Here is a 27,878-nt window from a genome sequence, read left to right as displayed (position 1 = left end):
ATTATTAATATGTTTATCATTTCGTAACCATAGTTGATACGTGTTCATCACCTTGGACGTTGGAAGCAAAACATGCTATTTGGGAGAATATACACTCGTCTCTATAAATTCGTCCTCCAGATGTCAATGCTAATTTGTGGTATGATGGGCAAATGTAGATTACCTTGAGTTTAATAAATAAAAATACCACTGGTGGTGCATTCACATGTCTGCAACTTTGTATTTCCCCATTATCTCTTGGCAAACGGTGCTTCCACTGCAGCCAGGGATTCTGGGTAATGACATGCAAATGAGTACAGTGTGTCACTCTGCTACTTATGCGTTTTAACATGGACCCCTTTAAGCTTGTGTTTAATGGAACCATTGTAGTAGCTGATGCATCCTGATTGTCTCTACCACTCGTTATCCTGCAGAGGGAGGGTTGCTGTAGGAAGCATGTTAGTGTTCTATGTCTCCTGTCTTTGTCAATGTATAGCGATGGACATAGATCCATGGTTATAACATGTATATTATCTTTTTGCTTTTAAAATGCAAAAATCAATATACTCAAGGCTGACCTCTAAAAAGGTAAAACACGTGGGCCATATTTACTAAGTGGTGCTATTCCATAAGATTCCCCCTCCCAGCGCCAGAAAGTGTATTATGAGATAGCACCACTTAGAAAATATGGGCCTCTGCTTCCTAGGAAACTGAAACAAGTCACATGGAAGCAGATGGATGTTTTTCTTACTCGGTAAAATAGAGCACATTTGCAAGGTACAAAACGGCGTAATTATCCCATTCATAACAGAATTTAGAACCTGATTAATTTATATATCCTTGTGTCCCATTTACATAAGTTACTGAAGTAACTGAGCATCTGTGGCTGCTCTGGAATACCTTTATAAAGTGAATTGTTATATAGATTTATATATGACTTGCCATAAGTGATTTATCTGTTAAATATGTATTTATTTTTTGCATTGGTTTACATGTATTGCTACTCAAGAGCCTATTATTCAATAGCCTACTCATCTTATGTTTGCTGATTCTTGTTACCTATGTTTGTTTGTTTTTTAGGTAATTTTCCACTTCTTTGGTCAGTGTGTTCTCTCCCTAGTCTTCATGTGACCCAATGTGTATTTCATCTCTCCTTAGAGCAACATCGGCTTGGTGCTTCATGGAGTAATGGAGTATGACCTCTCTCTCCGGTTCCTGGAGAACGCACTAAACATCAACTCAAAATATCATGGAGCCAAGTCTTTGAAGGTCGCACTCAGGTGAGGACAACTTTAAAACATTAAAGTGGATGCAAGGAATGTTCCATAAATGTGGTTCTAATTTAAGGCCCCCACCATATTCATAGATAGATTGCTGCAAAAAGTATATTGCTGCAGGAATGATGAAGGGTGTGGGAGGTACGTGTGCTTTCTGTTGGAAGTGACAGAGGCTTGATGGTGGAGTGTTACAAAACCAGGCAGATATTGTAATGCTGGAGCATGGTCGTGCTATCAGAGTCTGTCTTCCAGTTGAGAGGCTGGGAATATGGTAATCTTTATAGACTAAGGCAGAGTTCAATAATAGACTGTTGGGTTTAGTTTCACAATGGATGGATTTCTTTTGCTCACTGGGATCCTGTTCTTCTGACATTGTCTGATTGGGGCTCTGCGGGGCCCAAGGCGGCACGTTGGCAGCGATGCATATAACATACACAGATGTCCAGGGCAGTCTATCCAATATTAGGAAAAAAATTCTACTTGGCTCGCGTCCGGGTGCATGCAGTGAACCCAGGACCCCATCCAGCTCCAGATAAAGTAGACCAACAACTGAAAAATCTATCGGAGCTTGATAAGACTGGGAGGTCTGAAACATCGCTCCCTTTTTTCATGTATTGGTTCTTATTTTTGAAGTGATATAATAAATAATTTTCTAGTTATTTACTTACCATGTGAGTGCTGCAGATTTTTCAGTTGTTGGGCAGATGTATGTATGTATGTATGTATAAAAAAAAAAAGTATAAGGGATTACCTTGAAGCCGTGTTGCGGCGTCATGTCACGGCGACAAGTGACGTCACATTGCCATGGCACCATGGCGTTATTTGACGTTGGTCACCATGGCAACACGACGCTACAGGAGGTGGAACGGAGAAGGTAAGAACCCTCCCTCTCAAAGAAAAAAAACACGCACTACCTAGGGATAGGTCATGCCAAATCAACCGTATTATTTTCTTTGAGGTAAGTAGGAATTTAGACCAGGGTAATGCAGTTGATGTGGTCAACTTAGATTTTGCAAAGGCTTTTGATACGGTTTCACATGAGGTTAGTGTACAAAATAAAGCAAATTGGATTGAAAACTGGTTGAAGGATAGACAACAGAGCGTTGTAATAAATGGGATTTTTTTCAGGCTGGGCTAAAGTTGTGAGTGGAGTACCTCAGGGATTGGTACTGGGAACCCTACTTTTGTAACTTTTTTATTAATGACCTTGAGGTTGGCATCGAGGGCAAAGTCTCCATCTTTGCTGATGACACTAAATTGTGTAAGGTAGTAGAATCAGAGCAGGATGTAATTTCTCTCCAGAAAGACTTGGAAAGACTGGAAACGTGGGCAGGTAAATGGCAGATGAGGTTTAATACAGATAAATGTAAGGTGATGCATTTGGGAAGCAAGAATAAACAGGCGACTTACAAGTTAAATTGGGAGAAATTAGGAGAATCCTTGATAGAGAAAGATTTACGAGTGCTTGAACACTATTGCCAAGCCTGCGGTCTACAAAGTCATGCAGTAGCTGCCAAGGTAAATAAGATCTTATCTTGCATTAAATGGGCAATGGATGGAAGGGAAGTAAACATAATTATGCCCCTTTTTAAAGCATTAGTAAGACCACACCTTGAATATGGAGTACAATTGTGGGCACCACACCTTAGAAAAGACATGGAACTAGAAAAAATGCAAAGAGGAGCCACCAAATTAATAAAGGGGATGTATAACCTAACTTATGAGGAGATTCTAGCTAAATTAGATTTATTTACATTAGAAAAGAGGCATCTAAGAGGGGAACGGTATACAGGGATATACCAAATAAGTAAACATGGGAAGGATATTGATCCAGGGAGTAATCTGATTGCCAATATTTGGAGTCGGAAAAATAATCTCTTCCTGTTTATGAGATCTCATTAGATGATATTTCACTGGGGCTTTTTGTTTGCCTTCCTCTAGTCTAGACCAATATACTGTAAATAGAAATCTAGCATAAAGTATCTGTCTAAATTTAGCATAGGTTGAACTTGATGGACAATACAGCTGGTCCTCGCTATTGCGGGCCGCAAACCGCTGCCGAATAACGGGCCGTCAGATTGCGTGTCCATGTTAATTCGCGTCGGATAATGCGTCCAGCTGACTGCATTATGCGGTGTCGGATAAGGCATCCGACGGAAAGCGGACCGTCTGATACCGAGGACCTGTATGTCTTTTTTTTTTCAATCTCATCTACTATGTATCTATGCAACCTCTCTGTGAGAAGCGGTCCTGCTGGTCCGGGATCCAACTTCAGCCCGATCGGAGGTGGGAGCTGGAGGATGGAGGTCCACACACTCGCTCCTCCCTCTGGTCAGGTGGAAGTTGAAGCCCGGCGCCAACACGGAGATGGAGCGGGGCCCGAGGCGGCCGTCTCGTCCCAAGGCTGGCCCATTCCCAGCCAATACTCCCATTTTACTAAGGGAGGTCGCCGAGCTTTCTTAAACAGTGTATTTATTTGATTTATTTATTTTTTACATTTATCTTGCAGCCATCATCTGGTAGCTCGAGTGTATGAAACCAAAGCAGAGTTCCGCTCCGCCTTACAGCATGAGAAAGATGGCTACTCCATATACAAAAACCAGGTCAGCTCCTCTAACTAATTGGGAACCCCAACAAATATGGTTGTACTGTAGTTTTACTTTTTATTACATTACATAAGCGTGGTTATCCCTCAAAGCATGTGGACGCGGGTCTTATCTGCAGGAGACGCCTGGTTCCCCAGCTGCTGTGCCCTGTATTGACATTACCGGGAGCAAAATGTGACGCCAAGATGTTCTTGATTTTAGGAATTGATCTTGCGAAGCGTAGAGTATTTAAAGCATGCGTTAAAAGCCAACCGTAAAATTCTTATTCACTTTGTGTCGTCGGCCACGTTTATTTATTTATAAAAATGTTTTAACAGGAAGTACAGTAGAGGCAACTCTTATTCGAACAAAAACCAGTGGCAATTCCCCAAAAAACCCAGGAAACACCCAGGTACATTCTGAATACAAGCCTTAAACTTTCCTTAAACTAGCCCCAGCATTTCTGCATTGATTAATGGCCTATCAGATTAACAGCGGGGGTCCCTGGCAGTCCCATTCAAACTGAATTGGACTGCCAGGGATCCCTGCTGTGTTAATCCTATGGGTCGTTAGTCAATGCAGAAATGCCTTAAACGTGCCACAAACTAGCCCAGAACATACCCAGCACATACCCAGCACATACCCAGAATGTAACCCGGCTAGTTTACGGCAAATGTTAGAATAAACGTTGCCTCTACTGTAAGTCATTGAGTTACCTGTCATTTTCAGGTATGTCCTGGGCACATTTGCCCTTGATCTCTCCAATTAAGGAGTATAGTATGAGTGCGCTCTCTTTGTGCTGATGCAGGGACTGATTCAGCCACCTGTGCTGAAGCAGGGATATCCTGAAAACGTGACCTGTTGGTGGCCCTTGGCGACGGGAGTTGGCCACCCTGACATACTACCTGCGTCTATAAGCACCAAAAGGGGTTCAAGTAAATATTCTAAAGATTTTATTTCCTTTTCTGTTTTCAGCTTGGTGAGTACCATGAAAAGACCAAAGAAAGCTCAGAGTATTTGAAGTACTTGACGCAGCAGGCAGTGGCCCTACAGCGCACAATGAATGAGATTTACAAGAACGGATCCAACGCCAACATAATGCCTCTTAAGGTAACTGCTCCATTCGCCTGCTGAGAGGGGGCTCCGTACACTGAGGGTCGCGTGAAGGTACTCGGTTCATAGCCAGGGGGGGCCTTCTAAACCTTTCACATTCACAAGTTGGATCGAGAGAAGAGACGGTTATAATACATTTAAAACTTACTTGGCACCCATCGACCGTCATGTTTTTTGTTGACTAGTAAAATAATTTGTTTACCATTTATAATATATTCGCAGTACTTTTGATTTACTATTGTTTATATATGTTGGTGTCTTGTCCATGTAAAAACGTGGTTGGGTATATTTTTTATAATTTATTGCAATAAATGTTTTTCTTTTATGTAGATAGCATTTTTACTATTTTTGTACACTTTTTTTTTTTTAGATTTATCTATCTCTTGAGAACACCCGTTTCTCAAGAGACTTCCCAGTGAAGTTACAAGTGTTTCTTCCTGGTTTCTTTAAATGGATTTCAATGCCCATATGGTAGGAAGCTGTAACAGATGACGTTGCGGCTTCCTATTGGCTCGCGGAAACCACTAGTTTTGAACAGACATTTTGTTTCCCCTGGTGGGGCAGAGAGGCAGTGAAAAACTCCAGTACAGGCAGTCCTCGGTTATCCAACGGAATCCGTTCTGGAAGTAGCGTTGGATAGTGAAACCGTTGTAAAGTGAGTCCTATGTTAATCAGTGGCGGTGAGCGTTGGATAACGCATTCAGGCGTCGAAAAACGGCCCATAGGGAGGCATTCATTGTAAAGTGTTGGATATGCCATTCATTGTAAAGTGAAACGTTGGATAGCGAGGACTACCTGTAGCTTTAATTACTGCCTGGAAGTTGCAGTATAAAGCAGCCAATTGCAGTTGAGATAGCAATTGCCCATTATGATGTCATCAGAAGGCTTAATACCAAAGCCAGAGCCAGCCAACCAGAGCGCTTTTGTGAAAACCCATTATTATATCATGAGATCAGTGATTTAAATCAAATAATGTGGATGGGGGCTGAGCGTATCACTGCATAGGAAGGTTTGTTTCACTCTTCGTGTGTGTGTGTGTGTGTGTGTGTGCCCTCTCATCCTACAGCTCATACATGTAGAATTCTAGTTGCACGTACTCACAATACACCTATATCCTTCTGTTAAGCCATTAACCGCTTCCGGTGACCTTTATCTATCTGCCTGGGAAGGTTGTGTAGGACAGGGAATACTAGGCTTTGGAACTGCAATACACACACACGATTTAGCTGCTTTTACAGCCCCCCTTTTCTTTAGACCACAGTGATGATATGTGCAATTCATTAAAAGGGAAACAGTTTCCACTTCGGAGGCGGAGTATAGAAGGACAGATTGACATAATAACCATATCACATTTACCCTTACATTACACACACACTGCCACTACGTTGGTAAGATATTCTCTGTTCGTTTAAATCTTTGTCAGATATGATTTGATTTGCTCCGTTTGGAGAACTATACATCTAAGAGCTCATTTTCTTGCGAGTCCAACTCTCATGGTTTATTTATTTTAGATCTCCACCTGCTTTACAATATTGCCAAACCAACTGGGGTCACAATGTATGAATGTGACTAATAATGTTTCGAATAACGAAGTACATACAAATAAAAATTATATATTTTTTTATTCTAGTATGTTTACGTATTCCATTAAGGCGTTGCACCACTTGTATTAAAACAAGCCTTTTTTAATTTTTTTTTATTTTTTCAGGTGTTTTTTTTTACTGATCCCTGTAAATGTATTATTTAGTATTTTCGGGGATCCAGGGCTCTGCAGTAAATTTGAAAGTAGCATGTCGCAAATCACTCCTGCAACATCCAGTTCAGTGTTATTGTGGAAGTTGTTTTGTGGCACAAGTACTGTACATTTAAAAGGAGATTCACCAATGCCAATAATCACGTCACGATCCCGTGTTAACTGCTCTTCAGTTAGCCAGCTCTTAACGCAAGCTAGCGGTGGGATAACTTGTATCGGGGCTTGGTGAATCCCGCCGTAAATGAAAAAGTGACGGCCGCTGGGAAATTTAGAAGGGTGATCTTCATTCTGTCTCTCTTTGCACTTTCAGTTCACAGCTCCCAGCATGGCTAGTGTTTTGGATCAACTGAATATTATTAATGGAATCCTGTTCATCCCGCTCAGGTGAATATTATTGTCTTAATATTGTGTACCAAACACTCAGAGGAATGTAAAAGGCAGCACAACTCCATCAGAACGTCACGTCTTTATTTTCAGAGGCAACATTCACACAGACGGAGCGCACTGTGACATACACATACCTAGAGGGGAACTCGTGCACTCATTGTTATACATGAACATGATCATATAATTTATATATACACACCTATATACAGACATATATTCACACATTAACGCAAAATATCTGCCTTTTATTTTAATAGTTGGCTGGATTTTTTTTTTTTTTTTAAAGTGTTGTACAGGCTCAAGTAATCTAAACGTGGCCCACAGAGAACACAATATGTAAGCATCTGCTGTTGGTTTTAAAAATGCCTCGAGGGCGCCTGCTCTTGTTAGACTTATGACTATGGCTAATATTATGTCAAGCATATGGCTAATGTACAGTATGTATGTAACAAAGATGTTGATTCTGTGATAGAAACGGTTATCTGTGATCTTGAGCATGCTCGTAAAACTTAACACTGTTAGAATGTGAACTCTGAGAAACCACATTGTTTTGGTTGTGGATCACAAAGGTAGGAAGTGTGTGAAATCCTCTTCAGATTGGTGTAACACACCCAAGTATTTGCTGCCTGTAGAAGTTTCTGTAGTTTGCTTACCTGGGGCTTGTTTTTGTCACCGTAGCCAAAAGGACCTGGAGAATCTCAAAGCCGAGGTTCAGCGTCGCCAGCAACTCCAAGAAGCTATAAAGGGTGCCGAAAACCAGGAGGAGGCAGAGAACAGCGTTCCACAGGAGAAGGCAGAGAACAGCGCTCCACAGGAGAAGGCAGAGAACAGCGCTCCACAGGAGAAGGCAGAGAACAGCGTTCCACAGGAGAAGGCAGATAACAGCGTTCCACAGGAGAAGGCAGAGAACAGCGTTCCAGAGGAGAAGGCAGAGAACAGCGTTCCACAGGAGAAGGCAGAGAACAGCGTTCCAGAGGAGAAGGCAGAGAACAGCGTTCCAGAGGAGAAGGCAGAGAACAGCGTTCCACAGGAGAAGGCAGAGAACAGCGTTCCACAGGAGAAGGCAGAGAACAGCGTTCCACAGGAGAAGGCAGAGAACAGCGTTCCAGAGGAGAAGGCAGAGAACAGCGTTCCAGAGGAGAAGGCAGAGAACAGCGTTCCAGAGGAGAAGGCAGAGAACAGCGTTCCAGAGGAGAAGGCAGAGAACAGCGCTCCAGAGGAGAAGGCAGAGAACAGCGCTCCAGAGGAGAAGGCAGAGAACAGCGCTCCAGAGGAGAAGGCAGAGAACAGCGTTCCACAGGAGAAGGCAGAGAACAGCGCTCCACAGGAGAAGGCAGAGAACAACGTTCCAGAGGAGAAGGCAGAGAACAACGTTCCAGAGGAGAAGGCAGAGAACAACGTTCCAGAGGAGAAGGCAGAGAACAACGTTCCACAGGAGAAGGCAGAGAACAGCGTGCCAGAAGCAGCCGATAAAAGCACGAGTACAAATGAGGCCCCCGCGGTGCAAACCTCAGCCTAGTCCCGCGCCGCCTTTTTTCCATTGCAAAACACAATTTTTAGAACATTCTTCCTCAGTGGGTTTTCCCCAAGGCCCTCTGGGGAAAACAAACTTCTCTCTTGGCGATACTATTGCACAGGTACAATAATACACAATGCAAGGAACTAATCAATAAATCACCAGTGTAAGCTGTCCAAAACCTGTGTGTGCTGCACCGAGGCATCTCCGAACCCAAGCAGCTGCATACGCAGGAAAACCAGGGGCCTAACCCAGCCCGAAACTGGGACTTCAGTGCATGCATGTGTGTGCGTGTATGTATGTACGTGTGATGGAAAATCCACTTCTACCTTTTTTGTGTTTGTCCAGCATAGGGAAGCATCAGGCTGTGCAGTCTAGAGGTGCTTGGACATTATTTCTCAGGTCATTTGTCATGCTGACTAGGGCACTGCCCTCTGGTGGTGGAGGGTCGACGTGGCGAGCAGAAGCCAGATCCTTTCAGTTCCGAGCGCCGGCCCTGTATTCTGAGCCAAAAGATGCAGCGAGAGGCCCTAAACTAAGCCATACATAGAAGGGAATTAAACACAAAATATTAATCCCCGTCACGGGGTGAAAAGTGACATGGATCATGTATTGTTGGTGGTACATATAGATTTTATACACTAGGGGACTACAGAGAGTAAAATAGCTGTTTGCTTTTGTTGGCTTATTTCTTTATTTTTAATTTCAAACTGTGGTTCATTCGTCTCTTTGTTTTTTTTTTAATATAAATACCTTTTCTTTTTTTTTTTTTTGTATGGTGATTCCCGTGACACGTGAGATTGTGTATGTCTGTGTGCATCCATTTCCATCGTTCACGGATTTCTAGTGTGGCAGCACATCTTCCCGACACGTCCCAAAAATACCAGAGACAGAACACCCCCCCCACCCCCCAGCCTCGGTCAGTACAGTATTGTGGTGAAGAAGCCACGGTTTGCAGAAATATTTTAACGTGTTCTCCTGTGGAAGTATTTATTGTCCTCGCCCCCAGGAATTTCAGGCTTTTTGCATTGCACAAGCAAGATGGTAAACGGGCTCATGTCAAAATGCGCATTGAGATGGCGCATTGCAACACCACACCTGAGACGGGCCCTTTAGTGGCACAGCGTGTTGCAAATAGCATACTTTCCCATCCAGTGGAAGGCAAATCATAAGTGGGTTAGTGCAGGGGTGCTCCACCCCAGTCCTCAACTCCCCCACGACTGGTCAGGTTTGCAGGATATCCCAGCTTCAGCACATGTGGCTCAATCAGAGGCTCGGTCAAAGACAGCCTCTGATTGAGCCACCTGTGCTGAAGCAGGGACTGATTGCGCCACCTGTGCTGAAGCTGAGAGATCCTGAAAACATGACCTGTGGAGGGGGCTTGAGGACTGGAGTTGAGCACCCCTGGGGCTAGAGGGTGGGTGCCAAGCTTCATGCCCATCATTGCAAACCAATGCCCAACTACCTGGAGTGGGGGTGACAAGACATGTTCTGATTGTCTTTGCTGCTGACCAGATCATTGTGACGTGGTACAAAACTGCAATTAACCATAAATACAAGTAGTCGTAGTGCATGCCTCCTGTCAGGCAAATATTCCGAACATTGCATCCTTTATCAGGACGGCAATGACTAGTACGTTAATGTTTGCTGTGATTACAACGCTTGGAGTGTGCTCTTTGTCTTATAAACAGCATTTGATTGTAAAAGACCAGCATTTGTGGCTCTGATTGTCTGCCTTAACCCCTCAGACATTTCTTCGCATAGACGCGCACTACAGGAGCATGTTGTAAGCTCGCAATCATCAGCTCCTCCGTCCTTTTGAACAAATTTCTGCAAAAACAAACACGAACTAAATATAAAAAAAAATATATATAAATAGTAGTGAGCTTTAGTGCTCAAGAGGGCTAACACGATACCAGATCTTCAGTACCTTTTTTGTTTGTCATGTTGCGTTACTGGTGCCTTTGCACAGTGTTCACATTTGGAGGGGGAGAAAACTGGCTGGGTTCCAATCATGACTTTTAAGCAGCATGTACTGTAGTAAAAAGCAGATATAACTCCTTCAATGCAAGAAGATTCTGTAACACATTGGAGAACCTTCTATCAGTGAAGGAGTTAACTTGCAGACATGAGTTCATGCAGGCTTAGGTTTGTCTCTACACATGGAGCCCCCCACCTGGCACTTGGGCAGATACATTGATTTTATTTAGCAGCAGACTACTTTTTAATTGCATTTCAAAGTATTTGGGGTCGTTCATTGAGAATAAGAAGCCTGATCTTGTCTCTCTGTGCGTGTCGTTGCTTTTATATGTTTACCTGTATTCTAGGAATAAATCATTCTATGAAGGGTGATGTTCTTGGATTACACACCCTTCTTCAATTATGTTGCTTGGAATCGGGTTCTTTTCAATCTCTTGATCTGCTCAGAGTCCCAAAAATAAAGTTTGTGTTCTTGACGTTTAATCCAATCGTGTTTAACGAATAATGAGGCTTGTGAGCCCTATTAGACCCACAATGCATTGCTTTGCAGGCCTTTCCGGTGCTGATGGGGGTCAAAATAATTTCAGTGAGGAGGCACACAGCTTGACCCATGTCCCTGGACCACTGCTCATCCCCTCTACTTTTATGATTGTTAAAAAGCTGCTGTGTACTGTTCCATGGTAAATGTCAAAACCATTGACGGTAAAAGCACTGTTGTCTGTCATCCTGAACATCTTGTTCTTTGAATATCTTAGCCTTTAATAAATTGATGACGATGCGTGTTCTCGTGTGACTGTGTTTTTACATGGGGTTGATGAAAGAAATGACCATTGGCTTGGTTACAGTATCTTACTGCACCTACATCTTGGAGTAAATTAGTAGATCTGAGGCGATGGTACAAATCGCAGTAAAAACAAAAGCACAAAACTAATCATTTGGCAAGTTACATTTTACAATGTATATCAATTACTAGGCTTATTTCTCAAACCTCCGCCCCCCCCCCCCCCCCCTTCCTTCCCATCATCTCCCCTTCTACTTCGTTGAGTAGTCTGGTCAATTGGGTGTTAAAGATATATATTTTTTTGGGGGTGCCTTTTTGGAAGACCAACATGCCTATCGGATTAACACTGATGACTAGCAGATTTTGTTCATTAATACGTAAAGATGTTAACTTTCACATTTTGTACGTGCACTGGTCCTTAAAATGCTGTGAAATGGCCAGTCCCCTTCATCAGGTCCATGTCAATCCCCTGCTGTAACGACATCTTCCCAAGCAAAGGGACAAGGACTTAACTGCTGAAAATCTTCACATGTACCCAAAAAGTGGTTTCCATCAGATAAACACAAACATCATTTCACATTAATTGGTATAAGCGGCCTACTTCTTTTGTGTAGAATGCCAACTAAAATAGACAGATTTACACCCACATATTACAAAGCAAAGGTGAACGCGCTGAGTACAAGGCATGGAAAACATAAACAAAAAACCCAGCCACATCTTTTGTCTGCACGGAGGACTGAATAAACAATTGCGGTAAGAAACTGGAGTGAATAATCCCTTGTATGCCGCCATGTAGATCCCAACATGTGTCCATCTTGGGCTCTAACTCCAACCCCCTGGATATCACCTGTGGTGTCCCACAAGGCTCTGTTCTGGGGGCCCTACTTTTCTCAGTGTTCATCAATGATCTTCCCGCAGCTTGTAAGGGAGCTTCAATACACATGTATGCAGATGACACAATGCTATATGCACACAGCCATAGCCTCTCCGACCTTCAACACATACTTCAGTCTGACTTTTTGAGACTCGAAAACTGGATTTCCCACAACAAACTGTTTTTAAACACTGACAAGACTGTAACAATGGTATTTGGGACCAAGATTAAATTTTTAAAGCTTCCAGCGACTGAGCTCCAGATTAGGACTAACACCACCTGTCACTAGTTTTAAATACCTGGGCATTTGGTTTGACTCCCACTTAACATTCGGGATGCACATTGATACCCTGACAACAAAGACCTATGCCAAACTAGGGGTACTTTACAGGAACAAATCCTCCCTAAGTCTCCTGGTCAGAAAGCGTATCGCTCAGCAGATGCTAATGCCAATTATTGACTATGGAGACATAGTATATGGCTCGGCACCTCAAACCCACCTTGGCAAACTTGACACCCTCTACAATTGAATTTGTCGTTTTGTTCTCCAATGCAACTACAACACACATCACTGCGAAATGCTAAAAGAACTAGATTGGTCATCACTCGAGTCTAGGCGCAAAGTTCACCTTTCCTGTCTTGCCTTGAAATTCTTTATGGGCAAGCTACCCAGCTATCTGAACAAGCTCCTCACCCCTACCACATGCAGCACTTATCACCTGAGATCAGACTCCAAAAGATTGTTCATGGTCCCAAGGCTCAACAAAGTATCTGGCCGTTCCTCCTCTTACCGTGCACCCCAAAACTGGAACAACCGGAGACTCACATCCACCACCAGTTTAAGTTCTTTCAAATCTAAAGGTTCCAAGCGTGATGAAGGACGGACAGGCTCCAAAGCGAGCAGAAGATAGAAATGCTCAAAAGCTTTATCCCCTGAGGAAGTCGCATATCGCGACGAAACACGTAGGGAAGTAGCTAGCACTGGACTTTTATTGTTATTACTCATATTTTGAGCATTTCTATCTTTTGCTCGCTTTGGAGCCTGTCCGTCCTTCATCACGCTTGGAACCTTGATGCAGGAAGTCTGACTACCGTGTCAGCATCCTACAGTATCGGTGGACACATACTCGCGGGATTTACAACCAGGAGATCGGGTGTGCGCGCACCCTCCTGGCATCCACGACAGGAGTGTGTTGGACACCACACACGGCATACATCCACGGAGGCTCCATCGGGTGATAGTAAAGACTACATTTATTGTCTGATTTTATTTTGCACAATGTAAGTGTCCGTGATGCATCTGCATGTTTATTTCATTATTAAATTACAGTATTATGCTATGGGAGCCGCGCTGTCTTCTTTTCTTTATATATATATATATATATATATATATATATATATATATATATATATATATATATAATGTCTGCCCTTTTGTTAACAGACTTATTGCCTATTTCCCCACGCAAAAGCTGTGCTATGCTTAATTAGACAGCTGTGCAATGTGGGGGATTCCTTATGCAAAGCCAGTACCCCTATTAATATTAGGCTATAATAAATAGATCAATAAACGATTGGTAATTAGTACCAAATTGTACATTCTTACAAAGGCTAGCTATTCTGTAACCAGCACATAGGTGATCACTACATGTGATCTAGTTTCAGCAGGTTGCAATTCGTTTTGAATGCTCTTGCTAGACTCTCAAAATAGAGTAGCTGTAGGCACACAATAGCATGTTTTTAGCCTAGAGGTACGGATCTAAATCCATATCAAGTTACAGCCTCTTATTTGCTATGCTTGCAATGTTTATAACAGTGTAGCACAGACCTTTGGCTGCTTTGTATCAGCCTGCTCGTGAGAACCACCTCATCTCCATCTGTTTGCTGTGAGTGTCGTGATGTCAGTATACATGTACCACCACGTTGGTAAGTGTATACTGACGTCATGACGCTCTGTGCGCTTTTTCACCTCCATTGTGATCAATAAAAGTTTATTGAATATAGCTATCTGGAGTTGCCCTGGAATATCTTATTTTTGTCTTCAACCTGGATCCTGGCTGTGCTCCTGCTTCTTGCTGAACCTTCTCTACCTACCTTTGAGGACTACACGCCCTGGAGTGATTGCACTGTTCTGTTACAATACTGGAAGGTAATGGGCAATAGCCCTGATTACATTACCTTTGCTGGTGTTCCATTATACATGCATCTATTCCCTGGGAATAAATCATCAAGGGTCATTTATTGTGGTTGTCATGTGGACACCATTAGGTCTCTCTCTCCCATAGGTTATTTTGTATCTGGATGTATTCATTATGGACATTCGTACAGCACCCTGGACAATTATGGAATTATTTTCACATAAAGCATACATGTGGTTGTGAGCAACATTTGCCATTTATCTTTACTGTATCATTATAGACATGGTGCCAACAACTACACATTACCGTAGACGAGGGCTAATTGACGATCCTATTATACTCCATTTTCCCTGTTGCAAAAAATGGAACGGACACAATCCATGACTGTTTCATTAAACTTTGTCACTAGGGTCTCCATATGTGAATTCATTTTGTGCCTGGTCACTGCTTCTACATGGTGAGGCTGGTAATGGTTGCAAACCAGACAACACTAGATACTGTTAAAGTGAAAAAGAAAAAACACTTTACCAAAACCTGCATGACACATACGGGCCTCAATAGTAAGATCCAAATTATACCTCACCGCATTCATTAAGAAATGTAAGATCCTTTGTTCAGGAGCAAGAAGCATTTTAAATAGTAAGTATCCAAGAGCCCATTGCATTATATAGGTTACCATGTTCTTATATAAAAAGTATTTTTTTTTTTTTTTAAATTAAAAGTGCAGAATATGCTCACGGTGCAAGAGATTAACATTACATGAGTTGTCCTTTATATATCGGCATGGGGTGGAATTAGAGCTGTAAACGTAGCAGATTCTTTTGACGCAGAAATCACACCCTGAGGAACACAGTTTAATACATATCATCATCTGTGCATCATGTAACGTCTTGACACTGTCCAAGTCACAAGCTGATGCGTCTGTGTCTGTACCTAGCACTTCGATCCAGTACAAGATATAAATAATGCGATTTGCCTTAATTTTGATCCAAAATTGCTTTTAGTACGTAGGTACATTGGTATGTTTGAACTCCATGGTCGCTTAAATTTGTGATGTACGAAATTGGGGTGTACTTTGCAAGACACAAAAGTGCTAACTCCCCTGAGTGGACAGATAAATATTTTACGCTTTGAAACAACAATGGCCTCAGAAAATCTCTACTCAAATCCCATGCCAGACACAGCCAGGTTTACAACGGTCTGCCAGGCCTGTCCTGGGAAATAACAGCTAGAGTTTGAGGTCATGGCGTGGGCAGGATAATAAAGGAAACACATAGGTTTGATGTTAGTCGCTGAGATACCCCTGGCATGAATAAAAAAATAATAACTTTATTAACTGGCTTCATTTATGAGTCAGACAAGTGTGTGTAACCAATAACACACGGTAGAAGAGGACAAAGATCAATGAGTGTACCCATTCCCTTATTGATCTCCAAATGGCTTCAACTATACATGAGTCTTCTCCATATACACACCCACCCCTTTCTTTATTATGACATGTTGAATGCCAAAGCAAAACCTTCCTGAAAATGGCAATGATGCAGTTTAATGAATAGACCCCCCCCCCCCCCCTAAGACACAGCAACATCACCCCCCTAAGACACAGCAACATCAGTTATTCTTGTGCGTCTGAAAATCACAAACAAGGTTTCCATTAAATGGTGTACATGTAGCTATGAGATTCCCCGTTTGTGTTAGACACAATTACTTAGAAGCTCCCAAGTGAGGCAACGGAAAAATGACTTGTCTGGAATCTAGGCAAATAGGACTCATTGAAGTTCCGAGACTCTGGAGCGCAGCTACACAATAGAGGCAGAGTTTGCGAAGGACAATGTGACAATAGCCCTGACCACATCAAATCCTCTGATATGCAATGCTTGGCATTCTCTGGCTGCATATGGTGTGGGAATCAATATTCAATTTACAGAACCTATGCTGTACTATCAACACGATTAACATTTATTCCACGAGTGCTGTTGCCTTCATAGAATTTAAACGCAGCATTTCCCTGGTTTTCTACAGGATGGGAACTGGGTGTTCAGAGACCTGCACCACGTGATTTGCAGCCCCAGGGAACCCCAGTTCCCAAGATATTTATCAGTGAAGTACTGGCATAACAAGTCCCCCTCCTAGGAGAAACAAAATGGCCAGCTAATAGGAAGCCCCCGTTGGTGGCATGCTCCCTGTCACTGGGGATTGACCGTTCCCTTCCTGTTTTAATAGGGGGCAAGGTGGCATAAAGAAGGCCTAGAGACGGCGAACCCGCAGGTCCTGTGGTGGCCACCATCCTCTTCCATCCATAAAAGCAGCTGTAAGGCTAAGGCCCCGCTGCACGCGCCCACACGGCCACCTTGCTTGCCGGCGACACATGCAAGTCACTGCACCGCGATTTGCGGTCTGCAGCGAAATTTTTGCGGCACGGGGGGGTGTGTCCAAAATGGGTCAGGCCAAAACACAGAGCCCTATTGATTCTGGGCACAGCAGTTGCCTGCATGCAAGTCCCCAGCACGCAGCACGGGCAGCAGTGGGCAGGGGCAGCCTGCAAAATGAGCACCAGAGGGGGGGAGAGCTATGCACGGCTGCCATCACAGACATCCCTCCAAAGCCGCCTCCCTCCTGTAGCTCCTTCCCTCCTCATTGGCTCACTCGCGTACCACGTGAAGCGTCAGCGCTTCTGATCACCAGAGGCTTGTAGCTCCGGCCGGCTGAAAAGTCACAGGACGCAGTGAGCCACGTCGGAAGGAGGCAGCGGGGACCACCAGACTGGAGCCAAGGGCTGTTGGTTCGCACGCACACAGCCGTCCACAGCGGGTCCTCAGCCTAAGAAGAATCACCAAATTAGGTGAAAGCACCAATAGTAAATACAACTGTGCACCTTTCATATCAAACAACATTTATATATTTCACATTCAAGCACACTTTGTGTGTTGGAAATTAAAGATGATTGCTGTTTATTGAAGTCCTGATTTGGGTGCCTTTATGCTATAGGGCTATGTTGGGTAAAACTGTAACAAAACCCTTGCACCGTCAAAGTACAGCAAAGATAAAAAAAATAGCCGTGTGTGGTTGGCTGTCTCCGGCAGATCCACGATTTGGAGTATTAGAACTCGTCACTAAATGGTCATGTTTGTATCATTTGCAGCTGAATCCCTCTAATCTAACCTCTGGATTACTTTCCAACCAACAATGAAGCGCATACATTATGAGGTCTATTTAATAAACGCCAATATTGACCATGCAAAATCGTTACAAAACAATACAATGTGAGGTGATGAAAATCGGCATCTCTTACTGCCTCTCTCGTCTAAAAGCCCAAATTCTCAGGGAGGAGAGATTACTGGCTGTGACTTCCCTTAATAAATGACTCCTGAATTTGTAATTTTGCAAGCTTGACTTAATTGCATATAACATGGAGTTGCACAGCCAGAAACTAATTGCGTCTTAAACCACCCCCCCAAAAAAACACGTTTGCCCACTTTGGACATGCGATAATTTCTTGATACAGTGAGGTGTAATTTGCAGTTTAATATTGAGGCCCCTGTGTCTCAGTATGGATTAGCATAGCCATACAATTAATTTTCCCGTTTGATCTCACAGCGTTCGGAACTGCTTGGACTTATGTGGAGATGTACTAATGACCATGTTTACTGTGATTCAGCTTTAGTCTAGTTAACATTTTTTGTTGAGCAGTTCTTGTATAATTGATCTAAAGGTGAACAAATATTTGACATCTAACATTGAGATATTTCAAGTTAAAAGAGTGACCGTTTCGTTAATCCAACCGAGTAAATAAAATAGAAAAAAGCCAAATTATACTGCTATGCATTATTTTTAGTGGATTAGCTATTGAGAATCTGTTTATGTACCATGGAGTACAGGCTGCTTCTCTCTGCTGGAGTGTGTGTGTGTTTAACTCCTTACCAGCCACCGTGCTGTTATAAACCAGAACAGCAGCGTACAACTCGTCAGCTGCGAAAGTGTTAGACAGAATGGGAAGTTCTGCTCCTGTGATGCTGTTAATGAAATATGTTAGGTTTTCCCAAGTGTGTTAACACCTTTCTGAAACTGCCGTACATTCAAACCCACTTTACAGGGTCCTTAAGGAATATTCAGTGTATTCCAAAAAGTAAAAGGTTTTACTTATCTAACACACAGAATAAATACAATGTATGCTGAATATTAAAAAGGTGCAGATTTTTACATTCTTTTTTTCTTCCTCTAAAAGATTGGGTTCCCTATCAGATAAATGAAAACAAGCCGATTTTTATATAAATTAAAACACATTATTGAAGTGCTTATTACCCAAATTCAGACTACACTTTTTAGAACTAGGTTGGTTTAGTAGAGCTACCTTTACAGGGGAAATGTTAGATTTCAAGTTTAAAGTGCTATATTAAACTTTAAAGTAACAAACCAAGCGGTTTAAAAAAAAAAAAAATTAAACATGATTCAAGCGAGGGAATCCTGTTTAGATCAAGTAAACTAAAAATAGGTGGGGAGATAAACAGAATTGCTGCTTTAACAATATCAAAGCCACACAAATTCTACAAATAAAATGAAGAGGCAGATAGAATTAAGGCTGTTTATAGTCCTGGCTACAGTGACTGCTCGTACCCGCAAAGCAACCCAATGTAGTCCATAGTGACAAAGCTACCAAAATCTCTGTAGCGAAAGATTCTGATATTTGCAGCTACAGAAGCCAGATGACTTGCAGCAAGCCAATTACACCGCCCCTCTGCCTTCCCCCTACCTGATGTCGCCGCCCCTTGCAGCCAGCTACATCGCACACCAGGGTGCAACAGCGACAAGTGACGTCACCGGTAGTGTCGCCGTCGCAAAGACTATAAACTTAACCTAAAACAGCAGAGATCCTCGGCAAGTTTTGTGAGCAGCTTTCTACGTGTATGAAAGCTTCCAAAGCTCTCTCAATAAATGCCAGGAAAACAAAAATGCATGTTTTGTTGAGAACATTTACAATGTATGCCATGTGCTCCTAACCAGCCGCAAAAAAAAAATAATAACAATAAAAAAATTTTTAAAAAATAAATAAAAATACACACAGAAATGCTTGAAGAGCAGCTTAGTTAGAGCTAAATCTAACATGCAACCCTTTCATCTCCCCGTACTTTCAGTTCGATGCTTGGAGCTCTGCAAACAGTGTATTATTTTGTTTACATTGTTACTTTGCTCTATCCTCATTACGTAAAAAAAAAAAAAATTCAGCCGACATACAGGTTTCACACACACACAGCCCCTCTAAACTCAGAACCCAAATCCACCACATCATATATAATTTGTGTAAAAAAGTGTAATAAATAGGATTGTGACCTCATGCATAGCACACATGACAAAAAAGGCCTAGTGTTCCATCCAATTAGACAACTTGTATAGTTAAATACTGATCTGTTTATCTTCTCATAAGCAAGGGTTATTTTGTTCAATTCTTTGGCCAAAGTATTTTGTGTGTCCAACCACGTCATGGTATGGCCCATCTGTAGGTCCTAACACTGCTGCACCTACAACAGTGATGTCAAAAACGTCCACGGTGTAATCAAACTAAGGCTGCACTTGTAGTGCCTGGCGACGCAACGTCGCTCCAAAACAAATCCATTGAATCCGTCGCATGCGCTTATAGTAAGCGTGACGGCAACGGAGCGACGTCGCAACTGAAAATTTGGAAGCCAGTGAAACTTGATTATTTTTTTTTGGAGACAGTCACGTGACTGCCCCCCTCCTTGGTGACGTCACTGGCCTTGTCGCCAGCGACGTCACTTAAAACTAAAGTTTAACTTTCGCCACTGGCGACGGCTGACGTCATCGGTTGCGTCGCCGGCACTATAAACATGGCCCAACCTAACATTTCAATGCGTCCTCATGTTTCAACCTGGCCCCCCTGCCTGATTCACTTCCAATTCTAGACATGCAAATAGCGTCACTAAATATAAACACTTTTAGAATCCAAACTACACAACTATTATATTCTTTAATCTTCTACTGCTGGCATTAGTAACCCTACAACCTGGAGGAAGGAATCACAGAAACAACTAGAAGACATCTTTTTAGACTAGCGAGTTTGGTTGCTGATCTTCAGTTGTAAAACGAGTGGTAGGCTACAAACCAGACACAATCAAGTTAGGGTGAATAAAATATGGCAAAGACAGCCACAGTACAGTGCCCTGTCACAAGTACACAATCGACATGTTTACACATGAAAAACTATTTCTGCCGTACAAACACTGCGATATTTCAGAGACTGGAGCATGTTAGGGCAAGCCGTTGAGACACCCGTCATTGTTGTCAGAGTTAACAATTTTAAAGCTACTAAACATATCTTGTACAATAAAAAAAAAAATATTTAAAAAAATGATGTACCCATCACTCAATGCATTGAATTAAATATGTATTTTGTTTAAGTTGTGTGAGAACCAAACACTTGTTTATTTCCTGTTGATTTGTGGGTTGTTATTCAGTATTATCCCCAACCCTTTGGGATTTTCTATTCTGAGAACAGTGAGACTCGGGATAACTAATGTACAATCTTTGTTGCATCACTTGCACTGAGGTATCCTGGGTATTGTAGTCCTCAGAGAAACCAACCAAACAAAAAAATTATGGAGACCACTTGGATGACCTCAAGGGAATGGGTGTAGTACACATGTATAGAAATTCATTAGGATCCCTCCAAATGCCCCTGCGAGTTGTTTGTTTTAATCTTTGCCATTCCATTGAAGATCAATTGAGAGCTCATCTTTTGTGGCGACTACCATTTTCTAAGTAATTACTGGAATTTAGAAAGGTTAAGAAAAAGATGCATTGATCTGGGAGGTACAAGATAGAGGCCTGCAATGCACCCCTTACATTAGGGTTTTCTGGGAGTTCGAGCAGGCTCACAAGACAATGGTTTCTTTATTTAGTGTGTGTTAAAGGGCATATGTTGACCTTTCCTACTTAAACAAAAACACAGAAATAAATGTTTCAACTTAAAGCTTTTATATTTGACTTAATAGTTCTTCTCAGATCTTGTTCTTTTCCCCCCAACAAGCTTTATTGAAGACAAAAAAAAAAAAAAAAAAAATTGTTTTGCATTTTGTAACATTTTTAGATATGGTCAATAGAGCAGCTGTTCCCACCCCAAAATGTTGTTACAGCTTTCCATACACAAGCGGTGCGCAAACTGGGGGCGCGGGGTTTACAGAGGCCCGCGCGCTTCCCGAATGCGCTTTAAGTGCCGGGGGAGCTGCAGGGCCTCTGTAAACCTAACTTACCTTGGCTCTGGTGACTTCACACACGTCGCCATGGCAACGCGGCGCGGTCATGTGATGTCACTTTGCTGTGGCAACGTGACATGATGCCGGAGCGGGGGTGCGCGGAAGTGAGGGGACCACCGGAAGGGGGGCACAAGAAAAAAGTTTGTGCCCCCCCCTGCCATACACCAATAAAATGTTTTGTACGTATATCTTTATTTATATAGTGCAATCCAGGTACATAGCGCTTTATAATTACATAGTAGATGAGGTTTAAAAAAAAAGACATACATCAAGTTCAACTGATGCTAAATTAGATACATATACAAAAGAAGTGTCCCCGGCGCTAGTGGGTAAATGTCCACAATACCATATTCCAACAACAGTCCTTAGTTGAAAGGCAGTCCTGGCAGATGGATGGATTCACCAACAAAGTTCTAGATGGATTATGTAGTCCTCAGAGAGTAACTCCAAGTTGTTTCTGCAATCAAACAAAAACAAAGACACACCAATTGCGCTGTATGATTTACAACTAAACCCTATCTAAAACAGGAAAAACCCCAACTTACAAGATAAATTCTTGTTTGTTCAGGGGAGAGAATCTGTGTTAGGCCACGTCTTCACCTCGATATCCACGGACCCCACGTGGTTGACCGGGATGATTCTCCTTATAATAGATGGTGCGCTCACGAACACAGCATGAACAGCAACAGCCGATGTAGAAGGAAAATAAAACACAGCCTAGTGTAATACGCAACCACACTTTAATAACCTTTAAAATAACACACTACCCACACTTACAATAAGTATGGGAGGGTGGTGCCACTCACGAATGCGTCCGCAACCTGCTTCCGACCAGACAGGAACGGAGACCCACACAATCACATGCGACTCGCCGATTGATGACGTCAGTGGCACGGGTCGCTTCTCCGGCGTCAGATGGTATCAGAAGTTGGTCGGCACGCACGCACAATACTAAGCTCCTCCTCCCTACGCGTTTTGTGACCATGTGTCACTTCCTCAGGGGATGGTGGAGCTTAGTGGATAAGGTACTTAAATACAAGTGAGATACATAGAAACAGTGCCCTAAACGCTTCTGGGGTCACGAGTGCCCTAAATACATAATTTTATTGTTTTTTAGTGACAGATATGCAATTTAGGGCACTCATGACCCCAGCAGCGTCCCGTTATACTGTTTGCCGTTTCTTGTTCTTATGGCATCCTGTCAAACAGTATAACGGGACGCTGCTGGGGTCATGAGTGCTCTAAATTGCATATCTGTCACTAAAAAACAATAAAATGATGTATTTAGGGCACTCGTGACCTCAGAAGCGTTTAGGGCACTGTTTCTATGTATCTCACTTGTATTTAAGTACCTTATCCACTAAGCTCCACCATCCCCTGAGGAAGTGACACGGTCACAAAACGCGTAGGGAGCTTAGTATTGTGCGTGCGTGCCGACCAACTGCTGATACCATCTGACGCCGGAGAAGCGACCCGTGCCACTGACGTCATCAATCGGCGAGTCGCGTGTGATTGTGTGGGTCTCCGTTCCTGTCTGGTCGGAAGCAGGTTGCGGACGCATTCGTGAGTGGCACCACCCTCCCATACTTATTGTAAGTGTGGGTAGTGTGTTATTTTAAAGGTTATTAAAGTGTGGTTGCGTATTACACTAGGCTGTGTTTTATTTTCCTTCTACATCGGCTGTTGCTGTTCATGCTGTGTTCGTGAGCCAGGAGAATCATCCCGTTCAACCACGTGGGGTCCGTGGATATCGAGGTGAAGACGTGGCCTAATACAGATTCTCTCCCCTGAACAAACAAGAATTTATCTTGTAAGTTGGGGTTTTTCCCGTTTTAGATAGGGTTTTGTTCTAAATCATACTGCGCAATTGGTGTGTCTTTGTTTTTGTTTGATTGCAGAAACAACTTGGATTATGTAGTCCTCAGAGAGTAACTCCATCTAGAACTTTGTTGGTGAATCCATCCATCTGCCAGGACTGCCTTTCAACTAAGGACTGTTGGAATATGGTATTGTGGACATTTACCCACTAGCGCCGGGACACTTTTGTATATGTATTTTGTTTAGTGAATTTGGAACTGTTTGAGGTTTGTAGTCCCCTTGGCAGCTGAATTTTGCACACACACAGTTTTGTGTACATTATCACTCATCACATTATTGTCAGTTGGATCTAGCGCTGATAGAGTGTATTTAGTTAGTTTGATGCTAAATTATACAAGATACTTTATCCTATATCCGTACTTACAGTATATTGATCCAGAGGAAGGCAAACAAAAAACACCAGTGAAAAATCATCCAATGATATCTCATAAGGGGGGGGGGAAATCGGATTATTCCCTGGATCAACATCCTTCCCATGTTTACTTATATGGTATATCCCTGAATACCTTTCCTTTCTAAAAAGATGTCCAACTTTTTTTGAACAAATCTATTGTAACTGCCATCACAGTCTCCATGGTTAATAAATTCTACATTTCAACTGCCCTTACTGTAAAGAAACCTCTTTTGTTGCCGGTGAATTCTCCTTTCCTCCAACCTTAAGGGATGACCCCGTATCCTTTGTACTGCCCTTGGGATGAATAATTATTTTTGTACTCCTTGTACTGTGCCAACTATATTTTTATAGTTCTATCTTAAGGGCTCAACAAATCTTTAAAACAAATAAATAAATCACTTGCCAGCTCCTCCCAAAAACAAACAAAAAACCACACTCATTCCCTCACTTTCCAGCGGCGGGGTGTGGTGGCATCTCCCGGCATTCTCCTGCTTCTCCCCCTGCAGCTTCTGTGTCTCCCCTTTAACTCCTATAAACAAGGTTGCGCAGCATCAAATGACGCCGTGTTAACATGACAACAGGACACTATGTGACGTGAAGGCATCATGCTGCGGCAAGTTGTCATGGTAACTTGCCGCCGTGTGATGTCACTTAGTGTCCTGTTGTCATGGCAATGCGGCGTCATTTGACGCTGCCCAGCCATGTTTAAGGAAGTTACAGGGGTGACACGGAAGTTGCAGGGGGAGAATGCCAGTAAAACCGCACATGGCCCCAGGCGAGTGGGACAGTGCATTTGCCAAGCCCTGGTTATCATATACCCTCTTTCCTAATGTAAACAAAATCTAATTTAGATCGCCTCTCCTCTTAAAACCAGATTACCCATCCCCTTTATTCATTTGGTGGCTCTTCTTGGCACTCTTTAGTCCATAATGTCTTTTCTAAAGAATGGTGCCCAAAATTGTACTCCATATTCAAGGTATGGTCTTACTAATGCTTTATAAAAGGGGCATAATTATGTTTACTTCCTTCCATTGCCCGTTTAATGCAAGATAAGATCTTATTTACCTTGGCAACTACTGCATGACTTTGGGCACTATTGCTAAGCCTGCTGTCTACAAGCAGTCCTAAATCCTTCTCCATCAAGGATTCCCCTAATTTATCCCCATTTAATTTGTAAGTCACCTGTTTATTTTTGTTTCCCAAATGCATAACCTTACATATCTGTATTAAACCTCATCTGCCATTTACCTGCCCACGTTTCCAGTCTCTCCAAGTCCTTCTGGAAAGCAATTACATCCTGCTCTGATTCTACTACCTTACACAATTTAGTGCCATCAGCAAAGATGGAGACTTTTGTTCTCTATGTCAACCTCAAGGTCACTAATAAGCAAGTTAAAAAGCAGGGGTCCCAGCACCGATCTGAGGTACTCCACTCACTTTAGCCTAACCTAAAAAAAAGTTCAATTTATGATAACTGTCTGTTGTCTATCCTTCAGTTGTCAATCTAGATTCAACTACTTTTACAGAGTACAAATTGCTTTATTTTGTACACTAACCATATTAAAAGCATTGCAAAATCTAAGTAGACCACATCAACTGCATTACACTGGTCTAAATTCCTACTTACCTCCTCAAAGAAACATACATATACACATCAAATATATACATATACATCTAATATATAAGCACCAAAGATTGCCAGCTTATACAAGACCAGAATTATACATTGTCACATGCTTTACAAATAAGCCTTAAAAAAAAAAAAAAAGTAGAGGGGGGTGTGCTAATCGAATAGAGTGGAAGAACATTCCACAAGTAGGGTTGCCAGGTATCATGCATTGAACCGGACTCCTGTATTTGGACACTGTCCAATAAAAAAATATATAGAGGTAATACTGGAAATGTACGTGTCCGGTATAACCTCTGGACATCGTGACCTGACCGGTTTGGGGGGGGGGGGGGGGGAGGGTGGGATGGGCTGCAGGATTTCTCTGAGCAGGGCAGCTTCCTCCATCCCGATTGGCTGCTGCTGGGTAATGCAGCTTTTGAAGCAGTGGTTTCAGGAACCTGGGGGTAGGGCCAAGGAGGCAGAAACCGCGTGGAATTGTGTCTCTAATGCGTTGCACCTATGACCAATACTTCTGGAGAAGCCACTTGGTAACCCTATCCAGAAGTGAGAGTTGCTTGTTTTTGGTGTGTTACCAACCTAGTGTTTAAAAATGACCAACTCTGAGGGAGTTTCCATAATTGTCATTGTCAAACAAAACCATTGAACTGAATACAGATGAAACAGTCTTAGAACCAGAACATTAATGTTGCAGCTGTATTCCTCACAAGGCATGTGTCACTGAACTGTAAAACGAGCAGGTCTTGCTCTGCCAATACTGTAGTTTCTATACCACTACCTTTATGCTTTCCTTTTAGTACTGCAACCCTGATATATAATATAGAACAGATGGGATACCACCACTCCAACAAAAGAGGGCGGGGGGGGGAGGAGAAAATAAAGGTGAACGGTGCACTAGGGGAATAAAACCGATATGTGCAAAGACAGCTGAACAACACGTGGTCCAGATGGGCCAGTGATTCAGAAAAGGTCCCCTAATAATATGCACTCAATATCCTAAGTACGAAACAATAATATATTAAGTCTTTATTTCAGACATTTTTTTTTAAAATACAGGGCTTTAAACCATGTCCCGAGTGCAACAGCAATGCTGCTCAGTATAATCATAGGTAGGTAATTCGGAAATGACTGCCAATGAGATGTCTATATCTATCTATATATAGTAATAGGCAGTAGGTGAAGGCAAATGTAACCCTAGAATAGGCAAAGTGAACTGTATTTGAGTCAAAGAGAAAGGGAGTTTCTAAACCAACTCCCCCCTCCCAAGAACCACACTACTATTCAAACTATATTAAATCTTTGTATACCATGGTAATAACTGTTACAATATGCATAGCTGACTCAGATCACTACTAGAGTGAAATAATGGGATTAAAAAGACTCCCAGACTTAAACACAGCGGTTAGAACGGTTAAAGTAGACCAAACCAACCCAACCGTGGTAGTAACGGTTATCTGGACCGAGACCAGTAAATCACAGTATTTACTGGATCTAGTCCAGAAGACACCTGGGGTAGAGCAGGTGCTCTCCTAAGTACTAACATACAGCTGTAGTGGTCCCAGTTATCTGGACCGACTACCTTTATGCTTTACTTTTGTTACTGTAAGCCTGATATATCAATGCAAGGTGTCCATCTACTAAAATCTAAAAGGTGTTTACATAGGGACACCTGATGTATACAATGCTGGTCAACGTGTGTACAACTGAACTCCCTTAGTCATTTCAGTTTTATTTAAGTTAGCACTATGGGAGAATACCCGACTGCAACTATAGGTGGAGAAAGCAAGCGACAGCAGAAAAGTTCATTGTAGTTATTTGAACCATGTGGGTGCCAAACTATGATAGCGCAAGATCCACAATCAACAGTTTAGACAGTATATTGTACGCAAGTGGACAACACTCAAAGCACACAAAAAGGACATTACCATACTTTGGATATCGCGTTTTGATAGTTTTAAGTTGTATTTCTTCTGCTGTTTGGTTGGATTAAACCTTTGAAATTGCTTTGATTACAAATATTTAACATATTAAGTGTTACTAAGCTCAAACTTAGTAGAGGTATTGGTAGTTTGCCCCTTAGGCCCACCAGAAGAGATATTACACAATGTGTCTTTCCATTCTCCTGATAGTGTCGGACAAGAATGGGATGGGATCATGGGAGACCATTAATGAATACATCCTGCTTCTAAGGGGCCTCCATAAAAAAAGGCAAACCTCTACATCTAAATAAAGTGATTGTGCTTTCATAAAACAGAGAAAAATGTTAAAAATAAAGGACCAGAAATGTCAACTGCAATCGCAGCGGAAAAATAAGAAAAAAGACACATC

General features: G+C 42.4%; 1 protein-coding gene across 4 annotated transcripts in view; it reads left to right on the top strand.

Moving 5' to 3' along the window:
* Nucleotides 1–11,368, top strand: part of CLUH (CLUH binding protein of NUMT mRNA) — a 74,531-nt gene extending 63,163 nt beyond the window's left edge. For all 4 annotated transcript variants that reach the window (XM_075594371.1, XM_075594370.1, XM_075594372.1 and 1 more), the window contains exons 22-26: nt 1,138–1,259; nt 3,766–3,859; nt 4,817–4,951; nt 7,018–7,091; nt 7,773–11,368. In XM_075594371.1, the coding sequence (XP_075450486.1) occupies nt 1,138–1,259; nt 3,766–3,859; nt 4,817–4,951; nt 7,018–7,091; nt 7,773–8,613 (1,266 nt within the window). In that variant the 3' untranslated portion in view covers nt 8,614–11,368. The remainder of the gene's footprint in view (nt 1–1,137; nt 1,260–3,765; nt 3,860–4,816; nt 4,952–7,017; nt 7,092–7,772) is intronic.
* Nucleotides 11,369–27,878: the final 16,510 nt, after the last annotated feature.

The sequence above is a fragment of the Ascaphus truei genome, chromosome 3, assembly GCF_040206685.1.
Source record: "Ascaphus truei isolate aAscTru1 chromosome 3, aAscTru1.hap1, whole genome shotgun sequence".
NCBI lineage: Eukaryota > Metazoa > Chordata > Amphibia > Anura > Ascaphidae > Ascaphus > Ascaphus truei.
The sequence above is the reverse complement of the archived record's forward strand: the minus strand, read 5'-3'. Positions and strand labels throughout refer to the sequence as shown.